At 38.9% G+C, this 16,406-nt stretch overlaps 2 protein-coding genes across 22 annotated transcripts in view; one reads left to right on the top strand and one right to left on the bottom strand.

Moving 5' to 3' along the window:
- RyR (Ryanodine receptor) overlaps nt 1–16,406 on the top strand; it is a 57,610-nt gene that overhangs the window by 3,503 nt on the left and 37,701 nt on the right. For 15 of the 21 annotated variants that reach the window (XM_043427412.1, XM_043427428.1, XM_043427423.1 and 12 more), the window contains 13 exons: nt 6,985–7,089; nt 7,259–7,357; nt 8,126–8,140; nt 9,271–9,348; nt 9,451–9,526; nt 9,640–9,752; nt 9,919–10,118; nt 10,365–10,547; nt 10,745–10,934; nt 11,026–11,195; nt 11,294–11,418; nt 11,906–12,276; nt 12,965–13,296. In XM_043427412.1, the coding sequence (XP_043283347.1) occupies nt 6,985–7,089; nt 7,259–7,357; nt 8,126–8,140; nt 9,271–9,348; nt 9,451–9,526; nt 9,640–9,752; nt 9,919–10,118; nt 10,365–10,547; nt 10,745–10,934; nt 11,026–11,195; nt 11,294–11,418; nt 11,906–12,276; nt 12,965–13,296 (2,057 nt within the window). The remainder of the gene's footprint in view (nt 1–6,984; nt 7,090–7,258; nt 7,358–8,125; nt 8,141–9,270; nt 9,349–9,450; nt 9,527–9,639; nt 9,753–9,918; nt 10,119–10,364; nt 10,548–10,744; nt 10,935–11,025; nt 11,196–11,293; nt 11,419–11,905; nt 12,277–12,964; nt 13,297–16,406) is intronic. The other 6 variants (XM_043427433.1, XM_043427430.1, XM_043427418.1 and 3 more) reach the window with 1 other exon arrangement.
- On the bottom strand, nt 184–1,332 carry LOC122415354 (uncharacterized). Its single transcript, XM_043427435.1, has 2 exons — nt 884–1,332; nt 184–811 (listed from the first exon to the last, which is right to left on the bottom strand). The coding sequence occupies exon 2, from the start codon at nt 802–804 to the stop codon at nt 421–423; it is 384 nt and encodes a 127-aa protein (XP_043283370.1). The 5' UTR covers nt 805–811; nt 884–1,332; the 3' UTR covers nt 184–420.

Genomic DNA, 16,406 nt, shown 5'->3' with positions numbered 1-16,406 from the left:
CCTCGGGCAGCTCGCACGCACACGTGCACGCTCGATTAGCTTTACCATTCAGCCAGCAACACTGATAAGTCACTTTTTATAGATTCGATGGAAACGAGAGCTTTTTAGCTCGTGGGACGAGAAAAAATGTTGGGGCTGTCAAAATTTACGTTCGTTTCGTTCTCGGATATGAAAGAGTGAAAGTTTAGCAAGAAATGCACTCGAATTTATTGAATTTCTGTGTCCGTTGGGTAAAATTTTACAAATGCATCTCCAGCGTCGCTAATAATCGTCACAAAAACAAACATTTTTATTGTCACAAAAAAAAACCGTTTAAAAAGCATCTCCGCGTGTGCGCTTGGCCGCATGAAAAATCTTTCGTAGAAAAATGTGGATAAAACCTGACGAAAAAAAGGCGCGTCGGAAGAAATCCAAATCGAATCAGCACTTCTTTCGTCGTCTCGTTTTTATGCCCAATTTCGCCCGCCTCGCGCTTTCCTCCCTCGCGATTTTGATGTACGCCGCTCGCTCCTGATCGGACATTTTGCACCATATTTTTGCGGCACATTTGGCGATCACGGTGACTCGCGCACCCGGATTCTTCCAGTAAGTTTTCAGGTAAAATACTATGAACGGGTTGTAGTGGACGATGCTGTGCTTGCCACTCTTTCCCTTCGAGGAGCCGTCTCCCTTGCCCTTGGAGGAGCCGGACTTGCAGCCGCAGCCGCTCTTCTGCTTGCTCTCCTCCTTCTTCTTTGGCTCGCACTTGCTCGACGAGAAAATTCCTTCCGTGACCTCGTCCATGCTCGGGTCATCCTCCTCCATCTTTTCCCTGTTGTTTTATTTTTAAAACCATTCAATGAGTCACCGAGCTCGAAAATTCAATTAAACCTTACGAACGTACGTGCCCTGTGTGTCTACGAGGTCGGGCGTTTCGCTGGCTTATCGCCACGAGACGCCAAAATCCCCAACTGTTGTTGTACCTCGTTTATTTTGTAAATTTTCATCACTCGAGACCCCGAAAATCCCGCAATTATTCAACCTCCTTCCGTCAACGTTTTAAAATAAAAACAGATGTTTTGATTGATTCGAACGCTGCCAGGGCAGCGACCGAACGAGTCACAATTTCGGCATCGTTTCCTCCCTTCGAACTAATTGCTCACATTCGTAAAGCAGTTTTTCAAATTTTTTAGCTACTTCGCGAAAGAACCTTCGCCCTGGACAGCCTGGCTGGGCTTTAATCGATTAAGGCACTCGTAGGTGGCCCTACGAAAGTCCGGTTGTAATGACGCTGAAGTTTCCAACGTTGGAGTCCAACGAAATGATCGAAAAAAAACTCTTAAATAATTCCAGTAATTCTCCTATTTTGTTCCCTGCCAAATTTGCGATTCGTAGTTTTTCAAGCTGCACCAACGATTCGTGAAATAAAAAATTGGTGAATTGAAAACGTTTTTTTCGCTCATTTCGTTGGACTTGAACGTTGGAAACTTCAGCGTCGTCGATTGTACCGAAGCCTCGTCACGGGTCACGAGATCGAACCTCTGCGAGCGGGTTGTTCGGAGAGAAAACGTGTTGTGTGAACTGACGTTGAGAAATACAGTGTCGATGACGACGCGATCGGTCGACGGAGAAAAAAATCATCGCGGAGGGCTTTCATACTTTAATTTAATATAGGCGAAACTTAATTGAGACGCGTATTTTTAGCGGACCCCATTCGAGAACGAGGGCGAAATAATCGAGAGCTCAAACGCTCGAATCGGTGATAATATTTTAGGGGGTAATTGCGCCCGAATGGGATCGTGTCTGTGTACGAAAACGCACGGTTTTACCTGGTCATCTTTCGCGGACTTTCGTAATCGTCCATTTTCTCGGTTATTTGATGTTTTTTTTCTTGATTTCGTTTTTACAATGTACTTGAAATTTTGATCTGTCTAATCGGAGAGCGAGAGAAAAACTGTCACCGGAATCTACGAAACAAACGAACGACGCCATTCCCATCGACAAATTTTCGTACCCCGTGCGGTGTTGCGACGATCGCCGCCGTTCTCGCCGCGAAGCCCTGTCGACGTTGACGACGAACGAAACTTCGATCATCTCGCTCGCTCGACTCGAAGCGCAGCATTTTTTGACAAACTTTACAAGCGTTGTCCGAGAAAAAAATTTTGTATCGATCGTTTTCTTTGTTTTTCCAAAAGTTCTGGACGAATCACAATTTTTTAAAGAAACCGGCCAGCGACTGGTAGAAAAGCGAATTATTCGACGGACACGAAAACGGACTTGTAGTGTCCCGAATGAAAATAAAATGATTTATCGATCAGTTTTTTATTTCACGAATCGTAATTGTGTAGATTGAAAAAATACAAAGTACAAATTCGACTGGAAATAAATTGGAGAATTGCTGGAATTATTGGACAGTTTTTTAGATCATTTCGTTGAGCTCCAACGTTGGAAACTTCAGCATCGTCTCGACCAAAAATTATATCTGATCGGAATTTCCGTACTTCGTGATGCAATAAAAATCTTAAAAAATTCAGCAACATTTGGAAAGTTATGAACTACAATTATCAATAATATTATTGCCCAAAAGTTATTAATAAATTGTTTAAATAAATAATTTTTTAACAATTTTACAGTAAACCCTTGTTTTTTTACCAATCGAATGTGCGCATTTTTCTGAATGCTCATGATTTTTTTCAGAATTTTCATGGATTTTTGAAATTGCCTTTTTTAAATTTTTTAAGTGGCTCTATTTGTACATTTTTGATCCAGTAACCTTGAGACTTTTCAAAACTTATGGTAAATATGTCTTCTAAAACATATCCAAAATTCAAATTTTTAAAAATTTTTCTCAAAATTTTTTCAAGAAATTTCAAAAATTCACGAAAATTCTGAAAAAATTCATGAACATTCGGAAAAATACACACATTTGATTCGTAAAAAAAACAATAGGTCACCGCAAAATTATTGAATAGTTAATTGTTTAAACAATTTGTTATTAACTTTTGGGCAATATTATTATTGATAATTGTTGTTAATAGCTTTCCAAATGTTGTTGAATTTTTTCCGATTTTTATCGCATCACGAAGTACGGAAATTCCAATCAGATATAATTTTTGGTCGCGAGCCTATCTATCCAGTTATACTTTAAAAAAATATGACACGAATTTGGGACTAAGAAGGGAAAATTACCGTTACAGCTATAAAATCAAAAAACTTTATTTTCTCTCGTCATCATTTCCACGTTGCACTGAAAAAAAATTCTGAAAAAATTCTACTCCTGCGACGCTCATTTTGACAGTTCTGTTCCCTCCTCGGGATCTTCAATTTCCAAAAATTGTAATCGTTTCTGACGAATCGAGTTGTTTGCTGTGTCGAAAGTCTCACGAGCTTCTAGCGCGTTGTTACAAGACTCAATTTCTTATCTGTGAGCGAGGAGATCTCCGCAATCGAACGAGATTGATAAAAACTAATATTTCGCATGATATTTTCACACGAAAAACAATCTGACACCGTTGCACCCTTAAAAGCTCTGTTTTTAATATTGCAGCGAGATTTACGATTGGCAAACGGTGTCACGGAATTCTCCGGTTATCCGCAAGCTCCGCAAGAATTACAGGGAATCGTCGACCTTGACCTGCGCCGCGAAGTAAGCCGCGAGCTTCGATCCTCCGATTCCAAACGTACTCGCATTTCTACAGCGAGAGGAAAAATTTGAAAAATTCTCAACAGCCGATGAAACACTGTCTAACCGTTATGCAAATCTGAAAAAATTTCATTCGCTTGAAACTAATTGATAATCAAATTAATGAAAAATCAGTTCACGAACCCGAATATTCTGCAGATAACTGATTTTAAATTACAGTCAAGTTAAAGTGTATGAAAACAGATTGGTGAAATTTGAGCTCAAGCTATCGAACATTTAATGAAGAATTAAAATTTAAAAAATCGTAAAATTTATACGGCAGCTTATGGAGATTCGTCAGCACACTTCTATTCAATAATTCGTACACCAAATAATTCTGAATTCGTGGTACAAACTGTCTCACAGAAACAAATGTAAGGAGTCCACACCGACGATAAAAATAAAGGGTTACCCAATGCTTAAAAGATTAATTAAGATGATGGATCAGTCGGTAATCACACCTCGAATTTTTGAAATTGAAACTCTTTGACGTCGTTCGTCCGATTAAAATAATAAAAATGTTATCGTACGCAGCACGATCGCAAAAATCCGCGATGACATTTTTATTTTTTCGATCAGACGAACGCTGTGGAAAAAACGACGCTGAAGTTTCCAACGTTGGAGTCCAACAAAATGAACGGAAAAAACGTTTGTAATTCACCAATTTTTTATTTCACGAATCGTTGGTGCAGCTTGAAAAACTACGAATCGCAAATTTGGCAGGGAACAAAATAGGGGAATTATTGGAATTATTGGAGATGAATTTTTTTCGATCATTTCGTTGGACTCCAACGTTGTAAACTTCAGCGTCATGTGGAAAAATTTCCTTTTCAAAATTTCCAGCTATCTCTCGCACTCACGGTTGTCGTTACTCACTGATCCATCATCTTAAGAGTATGGATCAGTCGACTAACCTCAGTTGGAATTTTTGAAATTGAAATTCTCTGACACGGTTTGACCGATTAAAAAAAGGCTCTGTCAGCCTACGCAGAACGATGGCAAAAATCGACTGACAGAGCCTTTTTTTAATCGGTTAAACTGTGTCAAAGAATTTTGATTTCGAGATTTGCAGCTATCTCTCTCGCACTCACGGTTGCGATGTACCGACTGATCCATCCTCTTAACGATAGAAGTTGGAAAAATGGCAGAAGCAGAAGCTTTTCTTGTGTACGACGCTGAAGTTTGCAACGTTCGAGTCCAACGAAACGCTTTAAAAAACCCCTCAAATAATAATTCCAGTGAATCTCCAATTTTTTTCTCTCCCGAATTTGCAATTCGTAGTTTTTCAACCTGCACCAATGATTCGTGAAATCAAAAATTGGTGAATTACAAATCTTTTTTTCGTACGACGCTGAAGTTTCCAACGTTGGAGTCCAACGAAATGATCTAAAAAAACTCTCAAATAATTCCAGTAAATCTCCAATTTTCTTCCCTGCCGAATTTCCAATTCGTTATTTTTTAAGCCACATCAATAATTCGTGAAATGAAAAAATAATGAATTATAAATCTTTTTTTCGTTCATTTCGTTCAACTCCAACGTTGCAAACTTCAACGTCATTTTTTCGTTCATTCCGTTGGAGTCCAACGTTGCATACTTCAGCATCGTTCTTGTGTAACCGCGACTTCTCGGAGGTTAGGAATAAGTCGAAATTTCGAGTGCCCCATCTTGGGCCACCAAAAAATGCGATAATGCCGAAGGAATACCTTAAAACGTTCGAACAAAGGTTTTTATTGCGGAACATTTTATTTTTATAAACGAGAGTCAACTTCATGCTTCGCGAGTCCGCAACTCTCCATTTGATTACAATTTCCGGTGTGCATTGTTGAGACTTTTTGACGTTGTGTTAAATTTGAAGGAAGCTCGAATTCATCTGTGATCAGCAGAGAGAAAGAGAGAGAGAGAGAGAGACGATCGCGTGACCCGTTTCACGTTCTAACCAGAGGAACGTTATATGTTAATGTGTCCTTTACCTGAGACGCATTATTTATGCAAATAAAATGTTTCATGGTGCAGAAAATTGTTTGTAGATGTGCAAACGTTTGTGTGTTCGAAAGCGAGATATTTTTGTCGTCACTGTCAGAGGAACAATTGTCTCGAAAATTTCGATGCTGCGCTTTGGTGGCTTTTTTCCATTCATTTGGAGCTCGAAGTCGAGAGTTTGCATGGTTTTTTGTAAAAACGAACGTCGTACCGGTCGTCGGGAAGCTACAAACAGCGCAATGTCACATTCAGCTACGAATACGTTGGAACTGGAAGTTATTTCGAGCACGATTTAATGGGAATGAAGATAAATTGATTTTTGTCATGCTCAAAATGTCAATTGAATTTTTCAGCCGAAAGAGGCATATTCTCGGACCGGAAATGCCACGAAATATCTCCCACGAAATCTGGGCGCGTGGCCCAATCATTTCCCGAGTCGTACACGCACTCGTCGTCTCTAGATTTTCGAGGCCCGGCCAAATTGCTTTTGGCACTCGAGGTCTCGCGCACTCACACACTCAAAAATACTCGTACTACCGACAGCCTTTGGCCCAGATCATATTCTGCTTGGACCTATAATGCTTTCGTTAAATCGGCGTCGTTGCGGGTCTCGATACGTTTCGAAATTTGAGCTCCAACTTTTCGTATAATTATTTCGATGCCTCTGGGAGATTCGATCGAATATCGTGCTCAAAGTTCGAGGATCTCGATGAAAAGTTTATCGACGACCGTTTTTTATGAAATTCTGTTGCTCGTCTCTTCCTCAAACGCACCTTAATTTTGTTGGCTAAAGAAATTTCGACTGCTTTTCAAGCAAAACTGTCTTTATGGTTGTACGAAATTTCACCGTATTTTCTTTTCTACCGAAAAGTGGAAAAAAACCTCAGTGTTTTGTTGGATTTTTCAATTCGATATTTTCTCAGTGTTCAGATAATATCGATGTGCGAAAAAAACGAACGAACGATTTCATGATGATTTGAAAGCCAAAAAGAATTAGGTGCGACTTACGATCTCATATTTTATGAAAAATTTCGACCAAATTTGATGAAAGGAAGTTGAAGAATTGAGAATTTTTGAATATTTTATTACGCGGAAAACTGGAAAGTTATTTCCAACATTGGAAAATGGATGCGCAGCTGGCGAAACCCGGAGGTACAGCATTCGTGAATAGCAAATCGATTTTCAATGATTCTAAATTTATAATGAAAATAAATTTGATAAAATCAATAAAAATTTTAATCAGTTAAAATTTCATGATTTAACCATTATGAATAATGAATTTGTTTCAATCGAAATGAAGGAATTCAATTGATTCTCTTACTATTTCTGTTTCCTTTCGCAGGAGGACATGGTGTGTCTGTCTTGTACGGCCACCGGAGAGAGGGTTTGTCTCGCAGCCGAGGGATTTGGAAATCGTCACTGTTTTCTCGAAAATATAGCTGATAAGGTAAAAAAAAGAAATTCGAAGATCGCTGAGTCAAAATGTTGAATAAATTTTTTCGTTGCAAATTTGCCCGATTAAAACTGTTCATTCTTTACACAGCGACGTATTAGTATCGAATCTTTTAGATGAAAAAAATGTAAATTTTTGATAATCTTTTAATGCCTATTTGCAGAACATACCTCCAGACCTTTCACAGTGTGTCTTCGTGATAGAGCAGGCTTTATCAGTGAGGGCTTTGCAGGAATTGGTCACGGCAGCTGGTTCAGAGACGGTAAAGTAACATTGGACTATAGAAATGGCAAAAAAAAAAAAGAAAAAAAAAATTCTGCACCTGAAGAGTAACGATTAGTGACATTCAATTCAGAGTACATGAAAATATAAAACATAAACAATGAATTTTGGAGTGTCACGAAGAAAGAATCCGTCTTGAGGGCAGTATTTGAAACAATAATTGTTTCAAGCAATTCTAGCAAATAGGAGTCGGCCATAAATCTTTGTTTCCTCTTGTTGTCGGATGAACGTGATTAAAATACTCGCTCTATGTCTGTCCCGAGTCTGACTCCTCAAACGACCCGAATTTTCTCCAGCATAAACCAAGTTTTAGTTTCTAGTCAATTGATGCACTTAGAAAATGCAATTTAACTGAATACATTGGCCAATTTTCGATGAGGTTTAACGAGAGGAAAAAAACACTGGGAAATTATCGAAAAAATTGACACGCGAAGGTCATTACACGAGCGAAGGCTCTTCTGAATGCATCGTTTATTCTCCCCATCCAGAACGTTGCATGTCCCCGTTCCGTAACTGCGAATACGTCAACGAGACGTCACGAAATGTGATACAAGAATCCTTTGCCCCCTTCACGAGCCCAACGTTCTCGCTCATTTGACAGTGTCTGTTTTTCGAAAAGGCACCAACACTTTTACAATTGCACACTGTCGTTTGTAACAAATTTAATCCTTATGTCTGTTATTACCAATGTCCACGATCCGTCATTAATTCGTTTTCAAATTTGTATCCTTCTTTTTTTCATTTCCAGGAGCAAGCAACCTTAGTAAGTACTTTTGTTATGCACCAATCGCTTAGCTGGATGTGCTTCGATGCTGCGAGTCCCCTTTTCCTTCAAACCTCGTGCTTCGCTCGTCAATATTCGAGCCTGGAGAACCAATTCATACAATGAATCTGTTTCGTAAGAAAACAGAGTTTTTCAACCTCCGAAACGAGCAACTTGACGGAGGACTCTGAGACCAGCTTCGAGAGCGACAATTTTACTGATTTTTCTATACTCTCAATTGTTGCCCGGAAGCAATGAATTTCGCACAATAATAATACCCCAATTCCTGACGTAAAGCTCAATATCGCTGGTTGTAGCATTACACACTTTCAAGCTTGCGGGAGTTTCTGGAAAAAGTCCCTTAATCATTAAAATCTCGTCCATATCCTGATATCGAAGTTTTAGTGTCCGTTTTATTGGTCTCGAGGTCCTTATCACTGTTCTTATTTTGATTTTCATAAGTGAAACTTGAAATGACACTGAAATTTCTTGAAATTATCCAAGTGTCACAATGAATTTTCCTATCCATGAAAAATTATAAAGAAATTCGATCATTCGTCGAAACTATGAGAAATTGGATCTCTGGCCCAAAAAATAAAAAAAATAAAATAAAATATATTTCTTGAAATCTCCTGATACTTCCTACGAATCCTGCAAATTGTTTTGTTCTACTCACGCTTAAATAACGGATGGGAGAAAGCTAATGAGCACTTGTGCATCGATGACTGTAACAAATTAATCATTTGTAATTATGGCCTTCTCTTATCGATAAAAACTAATGAGATATCACGATAATATCGTCGTGATTATTTGACTCTCTGAGCATTTTTCCAATTAAGGGAAAATCGTATTTTTTAACGTTGTGATTCATACTCAAAAGAATGTGTAAACTGGGCAAATCTGTCGACTCGGTAATTGTAGCGAAATTTAATGGTAATATGTACACATTTTGGTAGTATTTCATTATTTAAACATAAAATTGCCAGAAAATCATTCGTAATTGAAGAGTAGAAATTGTTAATAGGATGAATATAAATCTTGATGAAATATCGTTGAAAATTTGGAAGAAATTCAAGACTTTTTCTCTTTGATACTCTTCGAGGCAAATTTTAAAATCGTTTGAATTTTAGGGTAAAGGAACAGGCTCTGGTCACAGAACGCTGCTCTACGGCAATGCCATTCTTCTGAGGCATCTCAACAGTGACATGGTAAATTGAAAGAATCATCGAACCGTTTACCGGAAAATAGAAAAAAAGTATTTTCGATTTTCGAAATTTCGATTCGAATAACGAAATCATCGTTTATTCCAGTATTTAGCATGTTTATCCACGAGTTCTTCCAACGACAAGCTGGCATTTGACGTCGGTCTCCAACAGCAATCAATAGGTATGATATTTTCAGCTGTTAAACAAAAAAATGTATCGTCATCAAGCTAAATGAATGATTTACAAAAATTCTCGTTTCTCATAACTTTTTATTTTATTTTTAATAAATAACAGGAGAGGCTTGTTGGTGGACCGTACATCCGGCATCGAAACAGAGATCGGAAGGTGAAAAAGTTCGAGTCGGTGACGACCTCATCCTCGTGTCTGTTGCCACCGAAAGATATTTGGTAATCTACTCTTTTATCCACAAAAATAAAAGTTTGTAAAGAAAAAGGTTTCCAAATTTTTCGCTTTTTTGGCTTCTCTACTTAAATCGATTTCGTATTCATTTTAATTTGGAGGATTGATATGAAAACTTGGATGTTTGAATACATTGATTTCCCTGATTTTCAGCACACGACGAAAGAAAATGATTTGTCAGTCGTCAACGCCTCATTTCACGTGACCCATTGGTCTGTCCAACCCTATGGAACTGGAATAAGTCGAATGAAATACGTCGGCTACGTTTTTGGTGGTGACGTTTTGAGATTCTTTCACGGGGGCGATGAGTGTCTCACTATACCACCCTCGTGGAATACGTCACCGGAACAAAAGTAAGTCAACTGCAAATCACACAATCGGTGGAATTGTTTTTACAAAAACCCTTTAAAACGTGTGAATGCTTAGAGAAGTAAGAAAAAAGTTTCTAGTTAGAAAAATGGTTTCCTGCTGGCTTTTTCAACCTTCTAAAAAAATGATTTCGATTTAAATGTTAGAAATGTCTTTTAAAACGTTGGGATCTGATTTTTCATTGATTGTAAAAATGAATTGTATTTTTGACAAATATTTGCGAATCGTAGCATGGTCGTATACGAAGGAGGGAGCGTTATGAGCCAAGCGAGATCTCTTTGGCGACTTGAATTAGCGAGGACGAAATGGGCAGGCGGTTTCATAAATTGGCTACATCCGATGAGAATAAGGCACCTCACAACAGGTCGTTATCTTGGCGTGAAAGAAAATAACGAACTTCACCTGGTCGACAGGTGAGTATTATTCTCCTCAAGTAAACATGGATCAATATTTGCTTGCGTTTGTTGAAGTGAGAGGAAAAATCTCACTGACAGATAGATTGATACGATTGACAGTGATACTTTGAAAATTATTTGAATTCGATGAAAATTTTCGGATTAATGGCACAAATAATGAATCATTAAAATGGATGAATCAATGAATTTTTCAGAAACGAAGCAACGACTGAGATCTCGACCTTCTGGCTTCGGCAGGAGAAGAACGATCTAAAAACAGCACAAAAAAATGATCAAAAAATCGATGACAAGGATCTCGAAGTAATTGGTAAACCGATAATCAAATATGGCGATTCGACAGTCATAATGCAGCATTGCGCAACGTGCCTCTGGGTCTCGTACAAGGTCATTGTATTTTCAAGACTTTTCTCTTCGTCGTCGAGTCCAGAACGAGTAAAAATGATAAACCATTTAAAATTTCGTGTTTATATTACAGTCGTACGAAACTAAGAAAAAAGGTGTAGGTAAAGTAGAGGAGAAACAGGCGGTTCTCCACGAGGAAGGAAAAATGGACGACGGTCTCGATTTTTCGCGCTCCCAGGAGGAGGAATCTCGAACCGCGAGAGTCATTAGAAAATGTAGCAGTTTATTCACTCAATTTATCACGTAGGTATCGGCAAAAAAATTTCTCTGTGATTATCGTTAGCCACAGAGAATCCATCAACAATATCCGATGAGTAAAATAAATTCATGAATTTTTTTAGAGGCCTAGAAACACTGCAGATCGATCGGAGAGCCTCCATGTTTTTTCAAAATGTTAATCTTAATGAGATGGTCATGTGTCTTGAGGATTTGATTAATTATTTTGCACAGCCGGAGGAAAACATAGGTAAATATTTATCAATAAGTCAATTCATCTATTCAATAAAAATTATCCATTCAATTTTTTTAAAGGCTTTTCGTTAAGGGTTTCAGTGATTAAATATTTTGTAACTTCACGATGAAATGAAATCGACATTGGTTTTTCTCCAACTGGACACAAACGTCGGTAGATTTTTTCCTGCTTTCTTATTCCCTTAAAAAGCCACAAAAACATTGACATGAAATTTTGAATTTCGAACACGTTTCATTGGAAATACTCAATTTTTGATGTTCGTAAAAGATAATTTCAAAAAAAATTGAATGAGTCCTCAGAAGTCAACAAAATTCATTTTGTACTTATTTTGTAAGGAAAGATCACTTAATTATTAGAGAATTATCTTTTTTGATTAAAAAAAAAACTAAACTTCGAAAATTCATCGGGAAAAAGACTTTTTTCGGTTCAATTTTTTAACATTTAGCTTCGAGTACTGATATCCGGTTTCAAATGATTTCAGAACACGAGGAGAAACAGAATAAGCTTCGGGCTCTCCGGAACCGCCAAGATCTGTTTCAAGAGGAGGGCATATTAAATTTGATACTGGAAGCTATTGACAAAATAAATGTGATAACATCGCAAGGCTTTCTCGTCGCGTTGTCAGGTGACGAGAGTGGTCAAGCATGGGATCAAATTTCTGGCTATCTCTATCAACTTCTAGCAGCTATCATCAAAGGAAATCACACGAATTGTGCCCAATTTGCGAATAGCAATCGATTGAATTGGCTCTTCAGTAGATTGGGATCACAAGCCTCGAGCGAAGGAACAGGAATGCTGGATGTACTCCATTGCGTTCTCATTGACTCACCAGAAGCCCTGAATATGATGAGGGTAACCAAAATACTTATCAGCCTTCAAAATCGACGAATGATTTTCTTGATCTCGAAATTTTTACAAAATTTCTTACAAAATATTCACCGTTTTAATGTTTATTATAATTTTTACACTTTTTCTACGTTTCTCAAGAGAAATCAGGATTTCATTTGTTGTTTTCATGTCAGTGCAGACCAATTGGAGTCTCTCGAGAAAATCAGTGTCTCCCTTTCTCATAAAGCTATTTCAATCACCAAATTCCACGACCTCGTGGGAGCATACTTTGGTCACAATATCGTCAAACATCTTTCTCCAACTTCAACATGTTTTCATCAACGATGTTCGATATTCTCAGATTTCATTCCGGAAATAATTTTTTCTGTTCATAGGAAATTAAAAAAAAATTCAATAAATTTTTTTTCTTTAGATCAATCGATAACAATTATTTTGTTTTAATTTAAAAAAATAAGTCGATTTCGCGTTTGACGAATATTGTTTCCCCCGATAACCTTTCTCCCGATTCGGTGGAGCGTTAATGGAATAAATTTTTCAAATCTCCAGAGGCCGAGATTTTGGAAACATTTCTATTATTTTTCAGATGAAATAATTGCCTGAGATGACTTCTACAGATTTTCGAAATTTTTCATTTTTCAATGATTAAACTGTCTTCGTTCGGAATGATAAAATACGAAATTTAAATTTCTAGGACGAGCATATAAAAGTGATCATTTCTCTTCTCGAGAAACACGGAAGAGATCCAAAAGTCCTTGACGTCTTGTGCTCGTTGTGCGTCGGTAATGGAGTCGCTGTCAGATCTTCACAAAACAACATTTGCGATTTCTTACTGCCAGGAAAAAATTTATTGCTACAGACTCAACTTGTCGACCACGTTGCCAGTGTGAGACCGAACATATTCGTAGGGCGAGTCGAAGGTTCGGCCGTTTATCAGAAATGGTACTTCGAAGTGACGGTCGATCATATTGAACGAACGACTCACATGATGCCACATTTGAGAATCGGATGGGCCAATACAACGGGGTAAGCTTAATTTTATTTTCAATCAACATTCGTTTTTTAACATTTCTTCTGTCGTCAACTTTACATATTTACGTAACAAAATAAAATGAATTTAAAGTTTTTTTCTCTACTCTTAAAATCGCTCTCGGAACGATGGAAAAACATTCGATTGAATGAAAAGAGTAGAAGAAGTATTTTTTCAAAGTCGTAAAATTTTTTCAATTTTCATTCTTTTTTGAAACCAAAGCAAAGAATTTTTGTCGTTTTTGCAATTATTTGGAAGCAAAAAAGATTATAACGTGATTGTAGAAATACTCGACGAACGGTTAGTAAAATATAATTGAAAAATGAACCAACTACAGTAATCGTGCACTTAATCACAAGTCGTGTGGCAACGGCACGAACACCCCATGAAGTGAGCACGTTTGCCCGCAGACATCGTTTCCCTCGACCAATTGATCCGACCAGATAAGAATCGTCAAGTCACTTTCCTGTCGCATGTAGATATCTGAAAAATAAATAACAATTTTATTAATAATTAAGCGACGAACGATTAAATAATTTTGAGTTATGAGATAGCGAAGAATCTGACTCGTACCTTATAGCCTTTTGTCTCATTGTCAGTGATTATGCAATATTTTCTTGAACCGTTCAATTTCCTTGTGATAATTATCAAATAACTGATTCAGAAAAAAATTGAAAAAATTAATAATAAGAGGCTGAGTCTTTTTGATTGGTGAGATCGAAATAAAATGGTGGGATTTCGTTGATCGATGAATGTAGAAATTTCACAGTTATTTTGATAACAATCGACGAAGTTTTTAATCTCTGGAACGATTAGTGACACGACGCTGAATTTAGTAACGTCGGAGTCCAACGAAACGAACGAAAAAACAAATTGTTCTTAGTCTTTCAAACCACGCACGAATAATTCGTGAAATGAAAAATTGGAAAATTACAAAAATGTTTTTCCTTCATTTCGTTGAAATCCAACGTCGCGAACTTCAGTGTCATTTAGTGCTTGATATTAAAGGACCGTACGTACCAGTGTAACCGACGGCGAACGTTGTTTGATTCCTTCAATCATTCCATCATCATATTGGCGAGGACAGTAACGACCTCGCCGAGTTTGGCAGGATCGCAATCGCCGAATACTTTGACCAAGGCAGCCACGATTTTGGCGAACTCAGCACAGCGTTGCTGGTGTCCAGCGGAGAAGGAGGAGTTTGTCCCGCGGTCGTGCTCCTCGTCGCGAGTCGCGTCACTCGGGTGCGGAGGCTCCAAAACCTCTGCGTCTACGACGCGTGATTGTACAGTGAGCGTTTTCGGCAAAGTGATCTTGAATCTTTTTCTTCTCCAGCGACGTTCTTGCCGGGATGGTCCAGTGGCAGGTGCGCTATTTTCCTGCCGGGGAAAATAATTCTCCGGATTTTCCTCACCCAGACGAAGACGCAGGCACAGTTTTCTATCAACGACGTCCGCCATTGGAATGCTCGAAGAGGAACTCGCGAGTTCCTCTTCGACGACTCCCGACGAAGAGGGAGTCGTCGATGGACTATCTCGAAGTCCAAACTTCCTGGAATCTGATCCGCTGACAGAGATCGTGGAACGAAGCTCGGGCTCCCGCTCTTCCGTGGGAGCCCGTCCAATCCGACGATCCGCCACCCACGTGGAGCTCGCGGGCTCCGACTCGGAGCTGGTGTTCGACGCCGGTAACTTACTTTCTGTGACGTTGTTTCCAGTCTTGAGTAAAACGATTCCAGACTTCGAGCTGTACCACTTGAAACCGCCGATCCTCTCGGACATTCCGAGGTGCTGGGAAACTCCGAGCGGCACGTTTTCGTAGGCTCGCAACTTGGCTTCGAAGATTTCGTAGCACGAGAGCTGAGAATCGGCAGGCTCGGGGTGCTCGCACAGAGGACACCAGGAAGGAAGACTTTTTTGGAATCGATCCTGGGCGGCCTTTAGTAAACAGTTTTTCAACGAAGGACACTCTTCAACTTTTCGTTGGCACGATGGACACTCGCGGAGTGCAATATACCGGGAAATCACAGCTTCCATTTGTTTCGATGGTTAGACACCGGGGGCCACGACGCGAATGATGAACGTTCGTCATCTCGGCGGAACCTTCTTCCGATCTCCCCACTTCGTGGTGGGGGTTCAGAATGGAAGATACTCGAAGCTTTTATGCTAGCGTTGGGGTGTCCGTTTCTACTGACGCGAAATCCTGTTGTTTTTCTTCGAGTTTTTGCTTCTTTCTGAGCCTCCCAAAATCGTTTCGGTGTCCCATTTTTTTGCTAACGCAAGAGATTTGGACTTTCCACCTGGCTTGGGAGAGACACCGAGTTAGCTCCCGGCGAGATATGCGCATTAATATCATCGCCAAGCAGCTCCGGATGTCAAAATTAGCCAGCGTGGAAATCCCTCCGCGACTCGTTCTCCACGGCGAGCAAATCTGCAGCGTGTGCCTTCCAGCTCGGATTACACGGGGGGGCTTCTTGGTAAAGCTGTGTGAGTATACAAATCCTTCGACGATGCAACACTCACTTGATCTTCTAATTTCAAGCTGATAAGAAATTAACGAAGTAAGCGTCATACGAGACTCATGAAATTGTTGCTCCTCTATCAGCTTCGAGCACAAATGCTTGGCAACGTATCAGGAACGAATTCTTTGCAAGAAAGAAAGAAAAATTCTTTGCCCAGTCGAACGGAGTTACAAAACTTGGTAATTTCACTAAAATTTTTAAATATTCTGTCGTTTTTCAAACTTTGTGGAGCCTCATTTTTTATGATGATCTTTGAAAAAAGCAATCTGTGCAACAGGTTTATGACTTTTTTACTTATTGAATCGAAGATGTTATTGAAATACATAAAATTCATATTTTTTCGATCTTTATTCAATATCCTGTTAACCTGTGAGCATTTGACAATGAAATTCCGTCACGTTTCTGCTGCCTTTTCATTCGAATCAAGAGAACCCACCATGTTTTAGAGTTTCGGAGAATTTTCTTTTCCTTAGAACGTTCGCAGATTTTTCCCGAAACTCAAAAATGTCGAATTTTGTCCACGATTTTTTAAAATCATTCAAATTGGTATACGAGAAATTCGTTGGGCATCTAAAAACATTGTCT

This window comes from Venturia canescens, chromosome 8 (genome assembly GCF_019457755.1).
Source record: "Venturia canescens isolate UGA chromosome 8, ASM1945775v1, whole genome shotgun sequence".
NCBI classification, from domain to species: domain Eukaryota; kingdom Metazoa; phylum Arthropoda; class Insecta; order Hymenoptera; family Ichneumonidae; genus Venturia; species Venturia canescens.
This window is presented reverse-complemented; position numbering and strand designations above follow the sequence as displayed.

Excerpts from the sequence above, each read along its gene's own strand:
- LOC122415354 (XM_043427435.1), bottom strand. The coding sequence starts at position 804 with ATGGAGGAGGATGACCCGAGCATGGACGAGGTCACGGAAGGAATTTTC.